At 60.3% G+C, this 23,626-nt stretch overlaps 1 protein-coding gene across 5 annotated transcripts in view; it reads right to left on the minus strand.

The window, feature by feature from the left end:
• LOC114509516 (MLX interacting protein) overlaps positions 1-23,626 on the minus strand; it is a 51,063-nt gene extending 27,437 nt beyond the window's left edge. For 2 of the 5 annotated variants that reach the window (XM_036013826.1, XM_036013827.1), the window contains exon 1: positions 23,078-23,625. In XM_036013826.1, the coding sequence (XP_035869719.1) occupies positions 23,078-23,490 (413 nt within the window). In that variant the 5' untranslated portion in view covers positions 23,491-23,625. Of the gene's footprint in view, positions 1-23,077 lie in introns of all 5 variants that reach the window. The other 3 variants (XM_036013825.1, XM_036013824.1, XM_036013829.1) reach the window with 2 other exon arrangements.

The following is a 23,626-nucleotide window of genomic DNA, read 5'->3' on the forward strand; positions in this document are numbered from 1 at the left end:
CATCTGCCCGTGTGTGTGCAGGGGTGTGCCTGGGAGGGTTGGTGTTCGTTCTGAGTGGAGGGCCAGGAGTAGCTGTTGCCAGGACCATCAACCACCAGACCACTGGGCGGGAGGGAAAACCGGATGGAGCTGGGTGAGCTGCAGGGGTGACTTCCTCTCCCCCGACTGTGAGTGGACGGCGGAGTGACCCGGGTCCTCGTCGGGCGCAGTCCCTCCTGGGTTCTGGCCGTCCCCGGGGCGGGGGGGGGGGGGCAAACACTCCCGCGCTGATACCACTCCTGGACAAGTGGCAGAAGCTGTCCGAGCCCTGCCTTTGGCGGAACGGGGACCCTGTCCACTGGACAAGGGAGCCGGGAGAAGTGTGAGTGGGTGTGAAAGGGCGGGGCCCAGCAGGGTGAGCGTGGCCAAACCCGGGCCCCGTGCCTGGATTCTGGCTGGTTCTGGGGCCCGTGGCTGAGTCTCAGAGCCTGGAGTTCCCTGCCAGGTCCGGGCCTCGACCGGGTTTTCACGGGGGCAGGGACGCCAGGCCAGGCACCGCTGAGGCCACACTCACACGCCTGTTGACCAGGAGAGTCAACTTGAACCTAGGGCCCAGGGTGCTCCTGACTCCTCCGGACAGGGGACAGGGGACAGGGCAAGGCTTCTGACAGGAAACAGCGGCATGGCCATTCGACTTGCATCATTTGTTAAAAAACTGACACTTCGGGCAGCTGAGTTAGCCGACGCACCAAGGCTGCAGCTGGACCCCCGGTTGGGGCACACGCAAGAACCCCCCCATGGGTGCGTGCGCCTGCAAGCGGGACGACAGGCTGACACCTCTCAAATCAGTCAGAAAATTTTTTAGAAATCTGTGTATTAGCCACGCGCCTCCGTGTAAGCTCTGGGCCCTTCATCTTTCATTTGCATTTTTTTTTTTTGCTTTGAAATGATGACGGGCTCGCAGAAGTCACCAAAACGCACCAGAAGCAGCACAGGTACTGCTCCCCCAGCGGGCACCTCCCGCGGCTGCCGCACCCCAGCGCCGGGGCCTGGCCGTGCTGCGTGGCTGCTGACCATACTGCGGACCGATGAAACGTCGGGGCTTTTTCCTGGGTGCTTTATGCTGGCAATTCTAGGGTGTTAATGCTGCCGACCCTTAGCGATGCTCCCGCACGTTTCCCCTAAGTTTCCGGGTCTCACTTTTCATGGCCTGTCTTCAAACTGGCGGTTACACGTGGGTGCGGTCACACCTGCTGGTTTCTCCTGCTGCTTCCCTGCCCGCCCGCCTTCGTCGGCCAGAGGTTTAGTTTCTACTCTAATCTCTTCTTCCGTCTCACTGCTATGTAAACAAACTGTATACCGGCGTGGAAAGAAAATGCAAACAATACAGAACAGTGCAAAGGAGGGAAGCAAAAGCCCCTGCGAGTCGGCCACCCGGAAACCACCCCGTCTGAATCTCTGCCTGCAGCGCTGCGTTGCTGCTGCACAGCGAAGAAACCTGAACGCAGGGGAAGCCTGGCCTCCGCCCTCAGCCCTGGGAGGTGGCCGCTGAGCCCCTGGGGCGTCCTGCCGGGCGGGAGTGGGGTTTTCTTTGCCTGGGGACTTTAGCCACAGGAGGGTCTCCCAGCAAGACTCGTCACTCATCACTCGGGAAGGGGGGGGGGACTTGAGGGCTTTGGGCCATAGGCCATCAGTCTGCACCCCCAGGGGGCCTGTGGGCAGGGCTGGAGAGGAAGGGCCGGCCGTGTGTCCCGGAGCTCCCGGACACCCCCTGAACCCCGTGCACTCGGACGAAGTCCCCTCTGGCAACGCCCTGTGCGTGCTGTCGCAAGTCCTGGCCGGCAGGAGGGAACACCGCCTGGGACCCCCACTGGGAGGGGACAACCGGAGCGCCCACCGCCCGAGGACCCTCCCGGACTCTGCCCCACGTGTCGCTTCCTCGGCTGATTCGGCTGGAAACCCTGCCCGGCTACGAGCTGGAGCCGCGCATGCGCCGTTGTTGAGAGTCCCAAGTCCCTCCAGAGAGCCGCCGGGGCCGAGGAGAGCCGCCGCCGGGGGCTCCCAGCTCTCGGCCCGGATTAAAGTCGGGGCGACCTCGTGGACTCTTCCCTCTGACGTTGTAGTTACCCCTCTGTGTGTGTGTGTGTGCGCAGACAAATACAGGGATAAACACAACACTTGAAACTGAAATGCGGGGCAATTTGGTTTTACAACCCGTTTTCCACTTGCGTGTCCCAGACCCCTTACGACGCCAATCAACACGGCTGTATCCTCTGTTTATGGGCTGTAAAGCGCTCCGCTGCACATGTCCGTCCCCAACCCGCCACACGCCTCCCCGCGAGCAGACGCCCGTCCGCCCCGCGGGACACGCCGCTCCTGCGCGCCACCGGCACGAGCAAGGCCGCGAGGGGCGACCCGCCGCTCGCGGGTTCGTGCGCGGCCGCGCGCCTGAACGTCCGGGAGAAAAACTCCCGGGAACCGGAGCGCTGGACCGGAGGGCGCTGTGCACTTGCACTATCCGGCGCGCGGCCCGAGGCTCTGTCCAGGTCACACGGAGCCGCGGTGCGCGGGGGAGGGGCCTGTTTCCCACGCGGCCCCCACGTCAGTCACCGCTGTCTGGGGGCCCGGCAAGCCGGGGCTGGGCTCACCCGTCTCTGGCTCCCACTGACGCGCTCCCCTCCCGTGCACCAGCCGTCGGGGTTTTGTTGCACCCCCGGCGCGCTTCCTGTGGGGTGCTTCCTGTGGGGCGCTTCCTGTAGTCCGGGTGTCTTTTCCTCGACTGTGCACGTGCGTTTCGGTTTGGTTTTTGCTCTGCTGAATAACTCTTTAATGTATGGTGGGTTTTTTTGTTTTTAAATCTTTTTTCTTAGATTTTACTTACTTTTAGAGAGAGGGCAAGCGAGGGAGAGAAACATCCATGTGTGGTTGCCTCTCTCACACCCCGCCCTGGGGACCCAGCCCACAACCCAGGCCTGTGCCCTGACTGGGAATCGAACCAGTGACCCTTTGGTTCTCAGGCCGGCGCTCAATCTACTGAGCCACACCAGCTGGGGCTATGTGGTTTTTTTGTTTTGTTTTGTTTTGTTTTTAAATTTTAATCATTGTTCATATACAGTTTTCTCCTTTTTACTCCCAGTCCAGCCCCCCCCTCCCACCCCTCGGGGCTACGTGTTTTTTTAAGGGTTTCATTTTTACACTGAACTCTGACTCATTTGGGGGAAAATCAATGTAGTTCTTTACACAGCTCACCACAATAAATTCCAAGCAGCTATCTGATGACTCATCTTCCCATTGACTTAGGACACTTCCATGAGCAAACTGAAGTATAATGTAAACTAGGGTCTGGCCTGGGGGCCGCCTGTGTCGCTGACTCGCACCCAGTGATTTAATCCTCGTGACCAGTGACGCGCTTCACCGTTAAACAAGGCTAGCCCCGTCCCTTTTAAACACAGCTCACAGGCCGCTCATCTGTCTGTTCTCCCGTGTGACCCTACGGTCATGCTGTCAGGTCTCCGGAGAACCGTGCCGGTTCTGCTCACCTACTGAACACGCTGACGTGGGCAGCGTGCGGCCGCTCCTCCAGTCACTCCAGCTACTTAACTTAAGGAGCCAGAGGGAGCTGAAGCTGTGCGGTGGTCTACAGGCTTCTTCACGGAGTCCTTCCGTGTCTGGTGCTGACTCTTTCGTTACCACTTAAAGTTAATGTAAAGGGAACACACAGAAAGAGGAGCCCGCAGGGCGAACTAAAGCACACGGTCACATTTTACTGTCCTGACCCAGCCCCCCCCCCGCCCAGAGATACGGCGCAGGTCCTGTGGCTCTGCGTGGCTCTGCACGGCTCTGCGCGCACCACACACGGGGTTACTGTGGCCACGTGGTACAGTCACTGTGCCCGTGGATAATACGCATCCTCATCTCCCCTCGAAAACGTGGGCAGGAAAGCTCGCGTTACACACGGCAAAACACGGCGGCTGCCACCCTCACCTGATCCGAGTGGCCACGCCACAGACCCGGGGAGAAGGCCCTGTCACATCCAGTGCTAGGAATGGCAGAGAACCTGGTCTTATGGGGGTGAAGGCGGGCAACTGCCCCTGAACAATAATTACAAAAAAAAAAAAAAAAAGAATGCAGCCTTTCCCTGGCACTTCCACCTGCCCACGGGAAAAGGTAATTGGCGGGTGCACGAAGGCTAAGACATCTGTGCACAGGCTCAGAAACCCCGTCCCCGCGCACACCTGGCAGGAAGAGCAAACACGCCGCAGGGGTTTCGGGCGAGTGCACACCTGGGGCCGGGGCTCTGGAAACCGCCACCGAACCTGCAGGTGTGTCTGGGTCCCTGAAGGCTGGCGAGGAACCCGTCAGCCTCGCACCCTGCCCACGGGGCGGAGAGCTCACCGGGGGCCGTCCGGTGGGTTTCAGAGACTCGGCTGGCTCCCCGGGCACCTCGCTCTGGAAACAGGCTCTCCAAGCCCCGCTCCCCACCAAGAGTCGGCTTCCACTCCGCCCGAGGAGGGCCACGGAGGCTGTGCTCTGCTGCACACGGACCTCAGCCCCGCTCTGGCAGTAACCAGGTCACAGTGACACCGGGAAGCTGAATGCAGCTGGCGTGGGCGCATCCACGAAACTCTTGCCCGGCCGGAGCCAGCAGGGGACGCTGCGGAGCGGCACCTGTGCCCTGCGTCCAGCGGTGCTTCCTGAAAGATACGGGCTGGCGGAAAGAGCGGGACCTTTTCGGGGCGCACATGGCTACGTTTTCAGGGTGCAGTGAGTGCTGCGGCAAGAGCGACCCGGCCAAAAGACCGAGGTCTGCGAGGTGCCGTCCCGACCAACCAGCTGCTTACTGAGCGCTGCTCTGGGGGCCACGACGAGAGCAGGGAAGGGGGCCGAGTCTGCGGCCACATGGAGCCCACATTCTAGGGGGAAGGGCGGGCAGCCCACCACATACGCACTGGCTGCGTGGGAAATCGTCCGTGGTGCGGGGCGGGGTGCGGAGGGAGCTGGGTGCTGCTGTCTGTCTAGGGCAAAGGGGACGTGTGAGCGGCCGTGGGTGACAGACACAGCTCGGACCCCGGCTCCTGCCTCGACAAACCAGCAGAACTGCCGCTGCCAGGGATGCCGGTGCCGTCCGCACCGTCAGATCCCACAGTCCCGTGTGACCAGCATGCGCCCTGGCCCCCAGGCCTCGCCCGCTCCCGGCCTTCAGGTCGCTCCGGCTGCTCCCGGGCGTCTCCTCCACCAGCTTGCCCTCCCCCTCCCCTCAGCCTCTAACTCTGGTCCCGGGCTCCCCCCCACTCTGCTCCCTCCCCGGGGCCCCCCAGGCTGGTGCACTAGCTGCCCGGCTCCTCTCTTGCCTCCCCCCACCCCGCAAGCTGGAGTGCGCCCCGAAGTGCATGTCTGATCACAGCGGCCCCCCTGCAGACAGAACAGAGCCCCTGGCCAGTCTCTGGGGCAGAGCTCCCCGACCGCTCACGGCTGGCTCTAACGAGACCTCACCCACTTTCGAATGCCTTCGCCTGGACCAGCAGGAGCCCCCCCAGACTGCTCTCAAGGAAGGTTCCTCGGCGACGCCCTCTCACACTCCCTGCACCCACTGCCACCCGCATTACCCATCTATGTCTGTCCGCCGTCCCCACGGCCGGACGGCCTTCTCCGTGGGGGGGTGACCGTGCCAGTTCTGCTCGCCGGCACTGCCCGTGCCCCACACGGCGCCGCCACACCCGAGTGGAAGTCCACCGCCTTCCTGCTGCCTGGGGCCCCACGAGTGACTGGCACGGCCCAGCCTCCCGCACGGGGACCATCCCCTGTACTCGGAGACCCCGAACCTGCCAAGGCGCCCTCAGCAAGGAAGTGCGGCCGGGGGCCTGATGGGTGGTCTTCAACACCAGCTCTTGGGTGGGCCTCTCGGTGATGCCCCTTATCAAGCACCCCTTAGTCAGGCTAGAGGGGGAAAGCCAGGGAGAGGGCAGGCAAGGGGGGGCCGCAGGGGGCAACGCCGGGGACGTCCCAGCCCCGGGGGACCCACGCACTTGGTAGCACAGCTCCAAGTCCGTGAGTCTACGATGCTGAGAGAATAGAGTCACGAAAAGCACCAAGTGAGAAACAGCCACCTGCGGGGGGGGGGGGGGGGGGGGAGCTAAGCAGCCAGCGCTCAGGCGGTTGGGACAATGAAAAGGGAAAGGCCAATTCCTCAGCTCTTTATGAGGGACAGACAAGTTAAGTGTTTTTATTAAAAAAAAAAAAAAAAAGAAGAAGAGCCTGCAATTCACACCTTTTCACACCTTGCTTTCCCAACGGGGAGCACACACATCCATGCCACGTGGAACAATGCCCTGCAGGCCAGGGGGTGAGACACCCCAGCAACATCCCCCGAGAGCCTGGGGTGCAACCCTGGTCTCCGGCTCCCGTCCTCGGGGCCCCACAGGCTGTGGGGGAGACAGAGCGCCTGGGCTCACACAGGGCGCACGGAATCACGGCGGGCACCCAAAGGCGCGGCAGGTCCGGGGCGTCTCCCTCCAGTGGGATGCCTGTCCACCTGCAAGGGTGGGCAGGGGCTGACCCAGGAAAGGACGGCGGAGAAAAGCATTTCTTTCAGGAAGAAGAAGTGAAGAGGTCTTTCTCCAACCACCAGCAGTTTGGCTCCTGGGTCCCCTTCCTCCTCCTTCCTCAGCTTTGATAAGGGACCTTGAGATAAGAGCCATGTTTGTTTGGCGCCTGAAGGATCAAAGTCTGGAGCTCCGGTTCGGGCTCCGCGTGACTTTCTGAGCCTGCAGCACCCCAGGCTCGCTCTGAGCCTGCAGGTGTGCTGGACCAGGAGGAAGGGCTAGCTCGTGGTTCCCGCCTCTGAAATGAAGCGGAGCGAGAAAGGGAGGGGGAGAAAGAGAGAGGGATGAAGAAAAGGGGAGAGGGATTAGAAAAGGAAAGTTCTGGAGAGACATCTCCTGTACTATCAGCAGTTTGACTACATAAAAGTGAAAAATCTCTTCTAAAGCAAACGTCAGTAGGCGAGGTTCAAGGGTAAGCGCCAAACGGGCAGAGGGTGAAACGCGGTACCCTCGGTGGAGTTCTAGGAGATCAGCCCACACTGCCCCCGGCGGACAGGAAACCCTGTCTTTGCAACGAGGAATGGACATGAACGGCCGAACGGAGCATCTCGGCCCATGGGCGACCCGGCCCTGGCACCGCCGGCCGGCGGCTGGAAAGCACGCTCGCCAAACAGACACACGGAACCTGAGAGTGCGTGGGTCTCTGGGACCTCACGTGTGGTGTGCAGGAAACGCGGGGGACAAAGGAACACCTCAACCCCAACGTACAAAGGTACAGCCAGGCCCTGGCCAGGTGGCTCAGTTGGTTAGAGCGCCATCTCGATACACCAAGGCTGTGTGTTCGATCCCCGGTCAGGGCACCTACAAGAATCAGCCAATGAATGCATCAGTAAGAGGAACAACAAATTGATGTTTCTCTCTCTCCCCAAATTCAATAAATTAAAAAAAAATAGCAGTGATCTATTAAAAAATTTTTAAATAAAATTTACAAGGTACAGCCATTTTGAAAGAGTTTGTCAGTTTCTCATCAAGCTCAACAGACACTCACATGAGACCCAGCATCCACCCGAAAGCGAAAGCGCATGCCTGCACGGAGACTGGCACACGAGCACTCACAGCGGCTCCGAACAGCCATCTGCACCCAGGACGCGTGGGCATCGCCCGGCGAGCCGACAGAGCAAACTGTGGCCGCCGCGGGCAGCAGGAGAGAGCACTAGCCCCTGGTCCGGGCAGCACCACCGACGAGGCTCAAACACGGGCCGGGCAGCAGCAGCTGGACAAAGAGCGCCCGGCGCACGACGCCATCAACACAAAGGAGAAGCCATGCAGACGCGCCCGCAGTGAGAGAGGGCAGGCAGGGCGGCTCCGGGGGACCCTGCCGAGGCGCCGAAAACATCCCGTCTCCTGACGGCCGAGGTCACGTGCAAAACTGCCTTACCCACGCAGAGGTGTCAAACCTCTACAGCTGCACATTCTACAAGGGGAATTCTGCTGTTTACACATTAAACCCCAGCAGCACGGACTTAGACTTCAGCAGGGCGGCAGCGAGCGCCAGAGCTGGGGAGGCCGTGGGGGAGCGGCTCCCTTATCTGCTGCTGGCGGGAACAGTTTTTTTTTTTGGTGGCAGCGCGGCTGGCATGCGGCTCACACACCACACCACCGCCCACTGCGAGTGTACAGCTCAAGGTCACAGGGCGCGCCGGCGTCACCACGGTCCATCCGAGAACATTCCACCACCTCACAGAGACAGGCGGCGCCCCTCAGGCCCCACCTCCGGCCGCTGAGCGGCTACCGGGCCACTGTCTGTCCGTGCGTGTGTGTGTGTGTGTGTGTGTGTGCGCGCCCGGGCAGGGCGCCTCGTGTCACTGGAATCACAGAACATCGGGGGCTTTCCCACTTGGCGTGCCCCAGGTTCACCCACGTTGTAGCGAGCGTCCCACCCTTCCTGAGGCTGAATCACTGGTTCGTCCCACGGACGCATCGCGTTTTGTTTGGTTCTCCAGCCGCGGACGGGCGTTCGGGCCGCTCCCCCTTTGGCCCCCGTGAACGACGCTGCCGCGAACCCTCGCGCACAAGATTTCGTGCGGACTCGAGCGTTCGTCTCTCCCGGGGAAACACCTGGAGGTGCAGCCGCCGGCCGCGTGGCCCCTCCGTCTCACCCTTTAAGGACCTGCCGGCCGGTGGCCCACACGCCGGCGGCCCCGGCTCCCACCCGCGACGCAGGGGGGCCCGTCTCCCCACGCCCTCGCCTGCACTCGCCACACGCAGGCTGGCGTGAGGCAGTACCTCCGTGCTTTCTTCTCTCCTTTTTAAAGGTCTGACTCACTCATTCTTAGAGAGAGGGAAGGGGGAGAGGAGGAGGGAGAAGCACGGATAAGCATCGGGACGGCTCACTGCCTTCGGGCCGGCCCCCACGGCTCTGGTGTTCGCCTCCCTGGCCACTCGTGGCGCGCAACATCCAGTCTCGAGTTCGTGGCCGCCTTGTGTCTCTGGAGAAGCGTCTGCTCAAGACCTTTGCCAGTGTGATTGGGTTGTTTGCCTTTTCGCTTTGAGTTGTACGGTTCTTTCCACGTTCCAGATACTCATCATTAGATACACGATTTGCAAGTGTTTCTCTCCCATTCTGGGGGCTGTCTTTTCTAATTGGCACAATTTCTGAAAACCAGCCTGGCAACACACATCAAAGATTTCAGTGTAAATACCCCTTGATCTTCCAGTTCTTACAGGTTGACTTTAAGAACTCATCCTCAGAAAATAGCTGAAGTAGAATGAGAAGCGCTATAGACAAGAACGCTCATTAAAGCACTATTTAAACGGAACCGCGAGCCTCGCCTTATCCCATATATGACAATGAACTCCACGTGGATCACAGTCCTGCCCGTAACAGCCAGAATTATAAAACTTCTTGGAAAAAAAAAATAGGAAAAAGTCTTAGAGACCTTGGGTAAAGACTTCTTAAATAAGACACAAGTTTTATGGCTATAAAAACCCCACAGATACAATGTATTTCCTCAAAATTAAAAACTTTTGCCTTGGCTGGCATAGCTCAGTGGATTCAGCATGGGCCTGTGAATCAGAGAGGGTCGCTGGTTCAATTCCCAGTCAGGGCCCATGCCTGGGTTGCAGGCCAGGCCCCCAGTGTGGGGCACGTGAGAGGCAACCCGCACACTGATGTTTCTATCCCTCTCTTTCTCCTTCCCTTCCCCCTCTCTAAAAATAAATTCTTTAAAAGAATAAACAACAACAACAAAGACTGTCTTAAAAAAAATAAAACAACTTTTGCTCTTTGCCCTGGCTGGTGTGGCTCAGTGGATTGAGTGCCCAATTGGGAATCGAACCAAAGGGTTGTCAGTTCGATTCCCAGTCGTGCACATGCCTGGGTTGCAGGCCAGGTCCCCAGTTGGGGGTGTGTGAGAGGCAACCACACACTGATGTTTCTCTCCCTCTCTTTCTCCCTTCCTTCCTCTCTCTTTAAAATAATTAAAATCTTAAAAAATATAAAAATAAACATTTTTGCTCTTCAAAAGACAACTGAAAATGATAGCGCAGGCCTATTTTTACCTAAACAGGCACAGAAAACAGTAAAAGGGACACAGCAACAAAACTATCGGGTATATAATTCCACAAACAGCATTCCAGATGACTTGCTCTTCCCTCTCTTTCGATCTTTCTGCAACGACCGACCCCCCATTTCTATACAATGGGGAGGAGGGTGGTCGGGGACCTGCGAGAAACTATGCCCATTTTGAGAAAGGGAAAGTGAATTTCCCTTTTTAATTAAAAGTAGCGTTAGTTACCCATACTTAAAAGTAATATTCGGTCACCCAGGGGACACCCTTTACCATGTTGATTTGGAGTTACTTTTTTATTTGCCACATTCCGGAAATAAGAACACCCTATAATTTTAAGGGTTTAGTGTCTTTGCCCATTCATGTGATTCACAGACAATTTCCATCATACATACAAGTTAATCTCACCAACAAACTTCAGTAATGCAATCAGACGAGTAACAGCTTAAGATTATTGTGTGAGCAGCTTGTACATACGGCATTATCTCACTACTACATGGAGCTTAACTTGGTTTTATAGCAGCAAATAAAAACGAATCAAGACAGATAACAGAGGTCTGTGCACTTGATTCGGAGGGGAGCCTCTAAGCCCTCACTAAGTGAATTACTCTCATTTCACACTCAATTGAACAAGTTACGCAAACTGCCAGAAACTGAGAGGCACCGGACAAGAACGGGGGGAGAGAGGCAAACACTGGGGTGGGGGGGGGGGGGGGCGGCGGCCAACCCCAGGGTGGGGGACACTCGGCAAAGACTCGGAGACCCGGCTCATCAGGCAGCCCGAGACCACTGCTCCGAAGAGCAGGCGCGGCCCAACGGTGGGAGACGGCCCAGAGGCTGCCGTGCTGACACGACGCGCCAATGTTCAGAAACAGGGAAACGGGTGTCCAAATCACCAGCAGTTCTACTCCCGCCAGCGTGTTCGAGAGGCGGTGAAGGGTGGTGAGGGAGAGTCCCCTTCCCGCCAGCGACGGCCAAGTCCAGAAGAGATGTGCCCAACAAAACGAGCACGGGCGACGTGGGAAACTGGCTGAGGGCGAAAGACGCTGTGTTCCTGAAGAGGGGGGCAAACAAATAGGGCACTTTGGCAAACACGTTTTAATTGCTCCACAACCTCCACGCCACAGAACTGCCTGAGGAGCATCGCGAGGTCCTTGTGGACCCCTCGGACCACACGCTGCGCCATGTGGGCGGTTCCCACGGCGGACGGACTCTGAGTAAGGACTCCCTGCGGTTAAGGTCACGTTGCACCGCCAGCCCGCCATCCGCCACGTGCCTACGCTCTCCTCCTGCCTTTACAGCTCCATCTTTGAGAAAAAGCGCTTCGCCTTGGCTGTCAGGGGCCAGGGTCTCTAAAAAAAAATTTTTCTTTTTCCATTTCATGTCTCCTGAGCGCTGCAAATGCCCTTCGGTCACCACACCTGCACCCGCAGCGCCGTCCGCCCGGGTCTGCCCTCAGCCCCCTGAGCTGCCTCCGCGGCCACGGGAGTCCCTGCGGTCCTCCCCCGGGGGCTGGGTTCCCACGAGGGCAGCCGGCGGGACAGGTGCGACCACACGAACGTGAAACTGAGCAGGGGCAGAGGCGAGATGCTGCGGCCCGGGTCGCACCGGAAAGAACCCGCTCGCGAGTTCCCGTCCCCGTCTGCCGTCCGGCCGGGGGCGCTCCCCGCTCTAAGGGTGAACTCTGCAGCGTGAGAGCCTCACACACACACACACACACACACACACACACGACAGGGGCAGACGCCAGGCCAGGAGGCCAGCAGGCACGTCGGCCCGACAGCAGGTGGGGCACCTGGCCAGAGCAGGTGGTCTCCTGTACTGGGCGGGCGGGCGGGCGCCAAGTAAGGCTGAGGGCACGGGCGCGCAGCTTGACTCCGGCGGGCTCCGCGCCAGGAGGCCACGATGGCCGCCGCCCAGCTGGGGGCCAGCAGTGGCCTGGGATGCCCACTGACCTGGGGACAGCTGTCTATTCTGGAGCGGTTAACTCATGGCCGCAGAAGCTGCTGAGCTCGGAGGACAAAGGAAAGCAGGCTCTCCCCTCCGGCCTCCCCCGGGAACACGGCTGCGGTGCAAGAGGAACGGCCAGTTTCGGAGCCCAGAGCGGCTCAAACCAACCACTGGTGCGCCACCCGAAACAATGACAGCTTTGTGAGGAGGCCGCGCCAGCCCCAGAGCGCCAGCTGAGAAACCTGCCCCCCTCCCCCCACTCCTAACCCCCGGCCCCCGTGACTTTGAGACATCACACTAAACATAGAGGGTTACCCACACGAGAACTACCATCAGCCAACCCCGGCGGGGCCAGCTGCCCTCCAGACACGACGCACCGTGGGGCCAGCTGCTCTGCGGACCCGAAGCTCCTTCCCAGGGGCCGGGCTGCAGGACACACCTGAGCCTCACTGGTCGATTCCCAGTGATCTGAGCCAACAAGAACAAGGGCTGAAACTCGAAGTTCTTCTGCGGCGCTGCTGGGTCCACTTTCTCGTCACTTTGGGAAGGCAGCTCACCCAAGGCCTCAGCTAGAGCCACCACGCCGGGGGGAGGGGGGGCGCTCCCAGCTTTACAGACGCCTCGAGGCTGTTCCCCAGGGCCCTCTGGGGCGAGAAATAGAGACACTCTCTCCGTGGGAAGAACTGGGTGGGTGGGCGCCAGCAGACAGCAGCATCTCACATACACCCCGCCCTGCTCGCTCCACCCCCGTTTTAGAAATCAGGGCGATCGCCTCAAAGCAAACACGCCCACAGCTCCCAGAAGCTGTCGGCAAGAGCAGAAACAGAGATGAGCAAATGCAGTTATCCGGCAAAAGGCAGCCAGCTGCACAGGGGCCAGGCGGCCGGGCCGTGCTCAGCAGGTCCCGGGATGCTGCTGGGAGCAACATCTGGAGGGGCCTGGGAGGCGCAGGTGAGTTCCAGCACCACCTGCCTGCCGGCTCCCAGGAGCTGCGCAAGGACAGTGCCAAGGACGAGCCAGAGGGTAAGCTGATGGCTGGGCTCCTTGCTTCCCATGAGAAGGCCTGCTTCCCACGGAACGACACCTTCAGCCAAGGTTTCCCGTGGGGGAAAAAAACCCATGAATTCCAAGGCTAACAGGAAGTGGAGTCTAGTCTGATGAAGGGGTGGCCAGCCTGAGAGACAGCCAGGAGGCCAGGGCGGGCTGGGCGGGGCTCGGACAGGGGGCCCTCGGTAAGGTTATCCCGGGAGGCAGCCACACCTCTCCGCAGGGCCGGGGAGGCAGGCGACCCGACCCAGCCTTTACAGCCTAACCACACCCCCCACAGCCAAGCCAGCTGATGCGCGGGACGCTTGATGAAGCCGGAGACCAGCATCTCCCTCCGGGCTCCATGGGACAGAAGTATTTCAACTGGTTTCCAGAGCGCTGGGCTAGCTCTTCCCTCCCGGAACCGAGGCAACCTACGGGAACTCCCACCTGCACGCTGCCCCTCATCACGCGCGAGCTCGCCACGGCTGTGCACGCCCACGGCCGGGGAATCTCCGTGCGGCCCCACCCCCAGAACAACAAAAAGCTGAGGGAGCCCACCTGCGCACAGCCCTGCCAAGCCCCGGCCTCCCAGGTGCGTGTGTCGCAAGCTTGGAGCTCAGTCTGGGCGTGTCCCCTGCCCCTCTGCAGGCCACAGGGACACACCAGCCCCTGCAGGGAGCTGTCCCATCAGCAGCCTGGGGCACACAGCTGTGGACCTGCCCCCTGCCTTCCCCGCACACACCCTGTGAAGGGGAGTGGGGGGCTGTGACAAGGCAGGTGGGGCCTGGCGTGGCCAACTGCCCCCCCCACCCTTTCAAGAGTCCTGCTGGAAGGCTCCTGGGGCCAAGGGTGATTTCTGCCAGGAAGAAGGAAGAGGCACAGGGACGTTTTCCGAGAAAGTAGCCAACCTAGGGCGTGAGAACAGAGGTGAATGGAACGGCGCCCCAGAAACACCTTCAAGTTACCCCCAAATACCGCGAGATATCCTCAGCAACCAGCAGGGCGGGATTAAATAAGTAGCAATACATCCACTCGATGAAATACTGTTCGGTCCCTAAAAATATTGCTGACAAATACTTGGGAGCTTGGAAAGGTGTTCACAATCTATTAAATGGGGAAAGAAAACACTCATCGTGCCAGGGGGAAAAAAAAAGAAAGAAAAGAAAAACAAACAACCCACAAGGTCTGGAAGGATAAACACGAGGGAGTTGACGGTGGTTATCGCTGGGTGTTAGAATTTTTACTTTTTCCTGGAAGGAGGCCTGGAAACACAGTCGAATTCCAAAGAGTCAGCCCCGCGCTCAGGAGAAGAACTCCCCAGCTTCCCAGGGAGCACGTCCCGGCAGAGAAACACGGCCGGCGGCTCCGACGCACCCCCACGCCCCGCAGTCGGGCCTGGCGGGAGTGCCGGCGGTGAGGGCAGCGCCCTCGCAGGTCGGATCGGCGCGGACGCACTCCCGGGAGCGCTGCAGAAAGGGCAGGAACCGTGCGAAGGCGGCGGCAGAAGCCACACACCTGTGCCAGCGCGTGTTGGGGGCGGGTTCTCCAGCCAGCCCGCCCCACCTTCCTTCGCCTCCGCAGGCGCATGCGCGCGTGCACACCTGTGCTGGGGCAGCGAGGACCGAGGCCCGCGACCTGAGGCCCGACGCGCAGGTTAGGAGCCTCCGGCCAGAGCCAGGGGAGAGGCCTCCGCGGTCGAACTTACGGTCAGAATTTTGTTTCAGTTGTAACCCAATCAACCGTCTGAGGTCAAATGACCATCCCTTCCCTTCACCCCACAGTCGCTCCACGGGGCAGCCCCGCCCCGGCCAAGCGAGGGGTGAGGTTATAAGGGCCGCCAGTCCAAAATGGGGTGCAGCGCTGAGAGTAACCTGCAGTCCGAGAATTTCACAAAAGGGATAACCAACCCTCCACTTCCAAGACAAGATGATTTATTTCTTCACTTAACACGGACTGGTTGCCTCCCACCCGCACCCGACCCTCCGGTGTACGGGGCGACACGCCGCTCAACTGAACCACCCGCCAGGGCAGGGCAAGACGACTCAAACAACCGCCAGGTTCCGCATAGCTCGGAGCACCTGTCCACTAGGAGCTTGCCTGCTTCTGGGGTTTACAGGGCAGACAGTCTTGGGTTTTATATCTAGGAAATCACGGTCCTGTGGCTTTAAACAGAGCCCGGGGCAGAGGGTGGACACAGGAGCGAGAGCACCTGGAAAGACCTTCCTTGCACCCGCGGCAGAGCGCGCCCCGTGCTCCTTTATCTCTTCGGCTAAGACTCACCGCTGAACTAAACCCGACCTAGATTAAACTCGTTTCCCCAGGACACCTAATGCCTGAACTCAGACAGTAAATTAGAGACTGAACCAAAACTTAAGAGTTCACACACAAATTCAGATTTCTTCCAATTTTTCAAACATGCCAGATCGTGTAAGAAGCTGGGCCCACAATCCCAAGTACAAGAATCACCTGGAGCCGAGTGGCGGCCGGTCACTGTAGGCCAGGAAAACACAAACACTCTCTAGTTTGCCACAGACCCCACTGCTCCCTACTGCCCTTCCTTCACGGAGACCAAGTCAGTTTCAGTTTAGGCTTGCCTAGTTTTCATAACAAAGAAACCTTTCTCTGTAACCCTGACTTTATCAAAAGGCAGAAAATAAAAGGGAGCAAAGGTCCTCTTAGCCTTATACACAGACAGCCCACTTCATCTCCTGGCCCCGGTGGGCATTTGAGTTTGTGACCCCCTGACAATGTGGAGAAGGAGAAAGGCCTTAAGAAGATCACCTTGCAGAGGGCAATTCAGCGACCCAGGGGGCAGGCTGGCAAAGCAACTCCTGAGCTGATGTTAATCTAGGGACATGCTCGGGGCAGGTCACTGTGCCAACCTCTCTCATGTACTGTGCACGGCGGAGATGGCGGATAGGAAATCACGGCATTTCCAGGCACTGATGTACTTAAGATTTTTAAGATCACGTGGTCCTGTGCTTCTCAGGTCGGATTCCCCAAAATTAATGCTGAAAACCTGAACCGCTTTTGAATGCTTTTTAAAATAACTGCTTTACTGAAACGTAATTTACACACCATGAAATTCACCCTTTAAAAGTTGGTTGTTCATTGGTTGTCCTGGCCGGTATAGGCTCAGTTGGTTGGAGTGTCAACCCATAAACCAAAGGGTCGCAGGTTCGATCCCGGGTCAGGGCACAAGCCTAGGTTGTGGGTTCAGTCCCTGGAAGGAGCACACACGGGGGGCAACCAATGGGTGTTTCTCTCCCTCCCTTCTCCTCTCTCTAAATCAGGGAGCATGTCGTTGGGTGAGGACTGAGAAAGAGGCAGGGGGAATGAGGGAATGAATGAATACGTGAATGCCTGCATAAGTACATGAATAATACGAGTGTCCACTGGTTTTGGTATATTCGGGGCCATGCTGCTACCACCACTCCCCAGCCTCAGAGCACTGCTATCGCTCCCTCGAACCCCACGGCCACCGGCAGGGCCGGCCGCTCCCCTTCCCCTGGCAGCCACCGCTCCGCCTTCTGCTCCGTGGGTTTGCCGATCCGGACACTCCACACGGGCGGGCGGGGAACCCTGGCTCCCCGGCTGCTCTCGCTGGGCAGCACCGCGCTGTCACGGTTGCACCGTCCCTGCTGTGGCGCGGGCCAGCCCTTCATCCAGGGGCGGTTTCCAGTATGTTCTTCAAGTGTCCCCCTGCCCACGATAAGGCCACAGTGGCCATCCTTCAGACAAAGCCGACCCCCCCTCCCCATTTTCCGGACGCGAGATCACAGCGGGGATGCGAGAGCAGAGAGGGGCGCCCCGCCGTCTTCCAACTAAACATCAGCCCGGGGGCTCGTCAACAGTAAAACAATGTCACTCCTCTCATTTTTTTTGAAGATTATTTTCTATGAAAATATGTTGTCTATTTTTTTTTAAATGCTTTCACAAATATTTTAAATTTCCCTCTGTTGTCAGTTCTAACACAGCAAATATCAACAGATGCCACGCACAGAACGGGAGCCGCCAGGGGCTCTGGGTACCCAGGTGTGTGAAGGGGTCCCGAGGCCCCGAGGTGCGAGCGCTGCCGGTTCAAAGCCGGACGCAGACACCAGCGCTCTCCGGAACAGAACAACCCTCTTTCCAGACCTTGGACACCTTTCCGGAGCCACCAGAAGAGCCCCTGTCCACTGCCTCCTTCTAGAAGATGGTCCGATGACGCAGCAGGACAGCCGGGTCTGGAGGAGCCTCTCCCGGGCGTTCAAGACCCAGCAACGCTCCCCCACCACAACCAGCCTGAGCCGAGTAAAAATACCACCCGGGACATCCGACACTGTCTATTTCCCCAGGAAAAAACACTACTTTCCGAGAGCCAGCCCCTCGGGAGGCACAGCCGAGGCTGGGGAGGCCAGACGGGGCAGCAGGGGCAGGGGAGTCCAGGCGCCTGGGTCAGCCAGGGCCCAGTGGAGGGCTGCTCTGGGAGCAGGGAGGGCAGACTGGGTCACCATGGCGTACCCCTCCCCCCACTGACCGCCCCCTCGCAGGGGAGCTGCCCCGCCCACAGCTCCAGCCCTGGGGGCAACCCCTCCGCCAACCCCCGCAGCCAAGTTCAGTGTGCGCCCTTCATCATCTGCACCCTTCCTGCCGCTGGCAGTAACCCCACCCCACGGGCTCACGCAAGAGGGTCCCTGCTCCACGCGGCCGAGAGGGCTGTGCCCGAAACGCCTGTCTGCGGTCTGAACTCTGAGTACGGACGGAAGGCGGCCTGCACCTCCCGAGCTGCTCGCTGCCTGGGCTGCGCGCGCTGCGCCCAAGGAGTCCGGCGGTTCCGGGGGTGGGAGCTCTCGCTGAATGGCCCCCCAGCCCTTGTGTGAGTTCTCGCAGTATTTCCCCAATGTGAACGCAAACTACATCTACCAGTCAGGTAAGCTACATCCGGACTATAAGACGCACCCCCTTCCCCCCAAATTTGGGAGGTGTGCCTTATAGTCCAGAAAACTCGGCAGTTCTGGATCACCCACCCTGCGCCCGGCACCCCAGGCTCCGGGGCGGCTGCCGGAACCCCTGTCGGCCAGGTCGACCCCATGACATGAGGCAGGGTCAGCGAGGTCGTGGGTTCACCGGGGACCCTCGTGTTCACTCCCTTCGGGTTTACCGGGGCGACTGGCAGTCAGGCTGAGCCTCGAAGGAAGAGGGGTGGGGGTCACCAGTGGGGCCGGCAGCCCTGAAGGGCACGGAGCCGCCCCAAAGGCCCTCGTTCCCCGTCTCGGACCCGTGCCTGCGGCGAGGGGCAGAAGGGGCACCCCCACGCCCCTCCTAACAAAGCTGCAACTTCGGGGAGCAGGTCAGGGAGACGACGCTTCTGCTCTGGTCGCTGCCGTGGGCAGGCTGCCGGCCTCTCGGTGACAGGGCACACTCACCTGTGAGCGCGGGTCTGCTCCGCTTTTCTATAAACGTGAAGGACAGGAACACCGCCGTCACCCGCCCGAGAGCGGGGCTGGAGAAGTGCACGCGGGGACGCGCAGAGAACCGAGCGCAAGGCAGAGGCTCCGCTAGTCCACAGGCGCCCGGCAAGTGAGCTCCCGCCAGCCCCGCCCCTGGCCTCCTTCCCAGGCTCTGCCCAAGCTCACCGCCCTTCCTCGCCCATCCTCACCTGGTCCTCAGGACGCCCACTAGCCAGCCGGCCTCTACGTGAGAGGAAATTTGGTCCCGGACCACTGAAGGGGAGAGGATGGGTGACGAGGGGCTTCCTGCAGGGGAACCTGCTTCGTGACTTTCGGCAGGTGACACGGGGAGGGGAGCTGCAGGTGCAGTCCCGCTGTCAGGGACACTGTCCACACCGACACCTGCTGTGCCCGCCCTGGGCGCTGCCGCACACCTGGTTCGCCGTCTCCACCACAGCCCTCGTGGACCGTCCCGCACGGGCAGCTGGTCCGTCCCCAGGTCTGTGAGCCCCCTGGGGGCTGAGCCTCTGTCCCCGCCCCGGCAGCCCTCACGCGGGCCCAACCCTGAGCCTGCACGCTGCTCGATGACCACTGACCACAGACTGCAGACAGCCCAGGAGGGGCAGAGCTGCCAGGCTCCAGCACGGTCGCCGAGGACGGACTCAGTCATCGGTGTGACCGGTGCACACCAGCCACCAGGCCCAGCGTCGGAAAGTCGCTCCCTGCAGAGCTTACAGTGTGACGGGCACGGCACACTGACCCATAATCCCCGCCACGCCCTGCGTCCGGCAGGGACCCCACCTCGGGCCAAGAACAGACGGTGACCACACAGGCCATGCTCACTCGAGGTCACAGTCTAGACACTTGTATCCCAAGGCCCACACTGAAAGGTCTCCTCAGATCTCCACTCGGCAGCAGTCCCTGTGCAGAAAGCTACCGCTCCTCTCTGGGGACACACAGGGACCCCACCCCCCTCGCCAGGCGTCCACACCGAGGCTCCCCAAGGAGGAGCTGCGTGGAAAGGTAGAGAAACGAAAGCAAAACCGACCACAAAAAGCCATGCACCAGAGGCGCTCCAAGTCCGTGTGCGTGATTTGTGTGCATGGCACTCCTCACGATGCCAAGAGGGCCAGAACCATGAGTTACGTCTCGGAGCACACGGCTCCTCTGTGGAGCCGCAGAGAGCACAGGCAGCCCACCCTAAGCACCACACGCAGGGCAGCTACTGGAAGGCCCCACTCGAAGACCCCGGTCGGATCCACTGTTTCCTTCGGGTCCCACGGGGGAAACTTGGGCTCCTACCCAACGTCGGCTGAAGGAGGACGCGGCATCAGATTCCACCTGTAAAGCCTCCTCCGGCCTCCAATGTGCCGGGTACCCGACACATTCCAAGCCAGTCCCGGTCCGTCCCGATGCTCACCCTGCCGGCCAGCGCACCCCCCCCATCTGCAGCGGCCGACAGGAAGGCCGAGACGGGCAGCTTCCGTCCCCTCGGGGAGAAGCAGCTTTCCCTGCAAAACGTCCCAACCGCTGAGCACTACGATGTCCGACATAGTCAAGGTGTCTCACTCCAGGGCTGTCTGCCATCAGGGTGGGGGCACACGGGTTTCAGGGAAGCTACGGGAAGCCGGGGTCCCATCAGCAATGTCATTTACCCACGTGGGCACTGGGCACTCGCAGAGTCCCCGTTCCTCACAACCCCCCGTGTCCCCACCCAAGGTCGGCCTCGCCAAAGACCCTGGAGGACGCCGGGACTTTGCAAGTTCAGGGACAGAGCATAATCCCTGGCTCACTTCACGGGACCAGGGGGAAATAACCACAGCACTTAGTTCCTCCCCCAAAGAGCTGTTGAACCTCATCTGGAAACAGCTGGAAGGCAGCAGTTTACAGGAAACCAAATTAAAAAAAAAAAAAAAAAAGCACAGTGTGTACCAAAGAGAGTGAGGCAGCTAGAGCGAGGAGGCCAGGGGACACAGAGGAAGTTGGTCAGAAAGCGCCCAGGCCAGAGACGGCCCGACAGAAGAGCAGGCCCAGCTGGCCCCCCTCCAGGCCAGGGAGGCGGGGAAAACCCAGGATTCGGCTGTGGAGGCTCTGGCCCCGGTGGGGGGGCGGGCGGGAAGTGGGCAGTCTGACCGCCTCTGGGGTCAGGTTGTCTTCCCTGGCCGCCCCCACCTGGACCCGCCTTCTCCTGAAAGCCAGCTAGTGACCACATTGGGGTGGCTGAGGGACCATGCCGGGGTGGCTGCGGCCACAAACTCCCCTCTGCTCTCCTGCTGCTTTGTGTGTGCCAGAGGCTACAGCCCAGGCAGCTGGCTTTGAGTCACTCCTCTGCACCCAGGTTCCACACTGCCAACTCGGCTTGGGGGGCCATCCGAGCCGGCCCCACACCAGACACTGAGGCAGGCAGCCATCAGAGACCTGTGGCAGTAGGACTGCTGTGGGAAAGCTGGGGAACCTGCAAGGTGGGAGGTGTTAAAAGCAAGGTAAGCCTCCAACCAAACTAGGGATGCATTTTGCAATCAAGAAAGTTAATTAAGCAATGGCCTGCTGCCAAATATTTCTGAAAGAAGTGGCGGGGGAGGGGGGGTACCATTACTAAAATTCCTTGGTGTTATTTAACAATAAGCCTGTAGGTCATCCAAACTGAGGGCAAAGGGAAGACTGGCTGATTTTTTCCCCTTTGGCAGAGCTTAGCTGAGAGTTTTCTAGCCCATACCTCCTGCGACTCGGCATCCATCCCCTTCCTATACACAAAGTTTGCATTAGAGCAAGTAAGAGGATTAAGTGCTTTCAGTAAGACACGTTCCTGCCGCTCCTGCCGCTCGCCCCCAGTTGGGTGAGAAAGGGCCACCTCCCCCGGCAGTATTCGCTCCAGTCCACTGGCCCGACCCCAGCGGAGGCGCTCACGACCTGAGCCGGAGGGAGCACTGCAGTCCCTACACCACTGGTCTGAAAAAACCAGAACGTCTTCAGGGCTGGGTGCCAGCTCCAACTGGCAAGACCAGAGGAGCCGAGCCGAGCAGGACCTGCGGCCCGGGAAGGGGGTGGGGAGGCAGCCAGTGGCAAACAAGCCATCGGGGAACGCTCGGGGAGGAAACGGGAGGGCGGGGGCACTTCACGAACACAACAAAGGGACAGACTGATTAATCATTTATTCCAGAGGAGGAAAATGTCACCCGGGGCCCAGGATCCAGTGTTTTAACTTCAGGTAAATGTGTAATGTTTTAACTTGGACGTACTCCAGGCTCACGGTTCTCCCCTGCCACACACAAAAAGGTGTGTGTGTGGGGGGGGGGAGTGTTCCCACTTTCGTCTTGACACTTTTCTGGAGTCTCCCAGGAAGCACCCTGCGCTGCCTGCAGAGCAGACCTGAGACGGCCCCAGCCAGTCCAGGTATAAATCGATAACCCCACTCAGCAGAGGACCCCCCCCACCCCCCGCGCCCTGTGCCCTGTGCGGGCAGGGCTCCCCTGCACTGCAGCCGTGCAAGGAAGGGCTGCCGCCGCCGAGGCAGAAGTTACCTGCGCCAGACGCCTAACACCTGCACTGGGGGCGCAAAGAGTGCCACGGGAGGGCCAGGCGTTTCAGGGGCAGAGGAAAGAGACCTGTGCCCAGAGCCAGGCCCACACGTCAGGATGGTGTCTGGGAAGCCTGCCCTCAACACTGACACCTCCATATAATGTTTCCCGGCCCATCAGAGAGCCCTCCGGCGCGCCAGGAGGACAGGCTGCGCCTCCCACAGCAGGGCTCCGGCAGTCTTGCTCGGAGACGCCCAGGCCCCCTCCCAAGCTGGGGGAGGGCTCCCCAGTAAGGGGGATGTCCCTCTGCTGGGACGACAAGAACAGTAGCTAACATGTCCGAGTGTGTAACCGTGAGCCGGCACTGGGGTAAGCACTGTACCTGTCTCGCTCGGTCTCCATAACAGCCAGTGCAGTGGAGCCTACTGTCAGCCCCCTCTTAGAGAGAGGGGAAGGGTGGGAAAGAGAGAGAGAGAGAGAGAGAAACATCCATCGGCTACCTCTCCTACGACCCCTACAGGGATGGAACCACAACCCAGGCACGTGCCTGACCTGGGACAGAACCAGGACCTTTCGCTCTGCGGGACGCCGTCCAACCCTCGGCGCCACACGGGTCAGGGCTGTCATCCCCTCTTTATAAAGGAGGAAACAATCTCCGAGACTTTGCGCAACCGTTCAAGACTGGAACCTGCACTTAACCACCGCTGGACCGGGAGTCTTAACCCCCTGGCTGCTGGAAACACACAAAGCGTCTTGGGGAAGGGCTGGCTCGAGTCGAGTGACACCAGGTGCAGCCTGTCTTTACACCTCCTTCCAGTGCAAAATCGGTGGCCTGGGGACACTGGAGGGGAGCGCCTGGATGGGGAACTGTAAGGCGGAAGAACCCACGCACTGCTGAGAGGGGAAGAGGCCAGGCCCCCATTAACCCTCCCAAAGGGGCAAGACCCAAAGGGAATGTGTGAAGTCAAGGGCCCCCCCACCCTTGTTTTGTCAAAGGGAGCGCGGCTCCGCAGGTGGGGCCGGCGGGGGTGGGGGTGGGGGGTCTCCAGGTCCTCTACCTATAAGCCAGGGTCATGCACTCGAAGAGCTTGGTGAGCGAGGCGTCGATGGACAGGTGGCAGGAGCTGGTCTTCCCGAAGCTGTAGGTCTGGCACGTCTGCTTGTTGACCGTGTCGAAATCGTAGCCCTTCTTGGGCGGGTGCTCGCGGTGCGGCGACGACACCATGAAGTGGCCGCTGTGGATGATCTGCTGGCGGCGCGGAGGCTCCTCGCGGCCCGGCCCGGCCCAGGGCGGCGGCGGAGCGGCGCTCGCGTGGGCCCGGGCCGGGTTGGCGGCGCCGGAGGCGGGCGGCGGGGACGGCTCATCAGTGTCGGAGTCGTCGTCGTCCTCGGGCACCGGGGGTTTGAGCAGCACCGGGCGGCTCTGGCCGCTAGGCCGACGCGGGGAGCACATGAAGACGTCGGCGGCCATGGGAGCGCCCGGACGGGGGCATCCCCCGGGGTCCGGGGCGACGCGGGCGAGCGAGGCAGAGGGGACGCCGGCCCGGCCCGCGCGGGGACTGCCCGCGAGTGCGCCGCCGGGCGTGAAGGGGAGGGCGCGGGCCGGC

This window comes from Phyllostomus discolor, chromosome 13 (genome assembly GCF_004126475.2).
Source record: "Phyllostomus discolor isolate MPI-MPIP mPhyDis1 chromosome 13, mPhyDis1.pri.v3, whole genome shotgun sequence".
NCBI lineage: Eukaryota > Metazoa > Chordata > Mammalia > Chiroptera > Phyllostomidae > Phyllostomus > Phyllostomus discolor.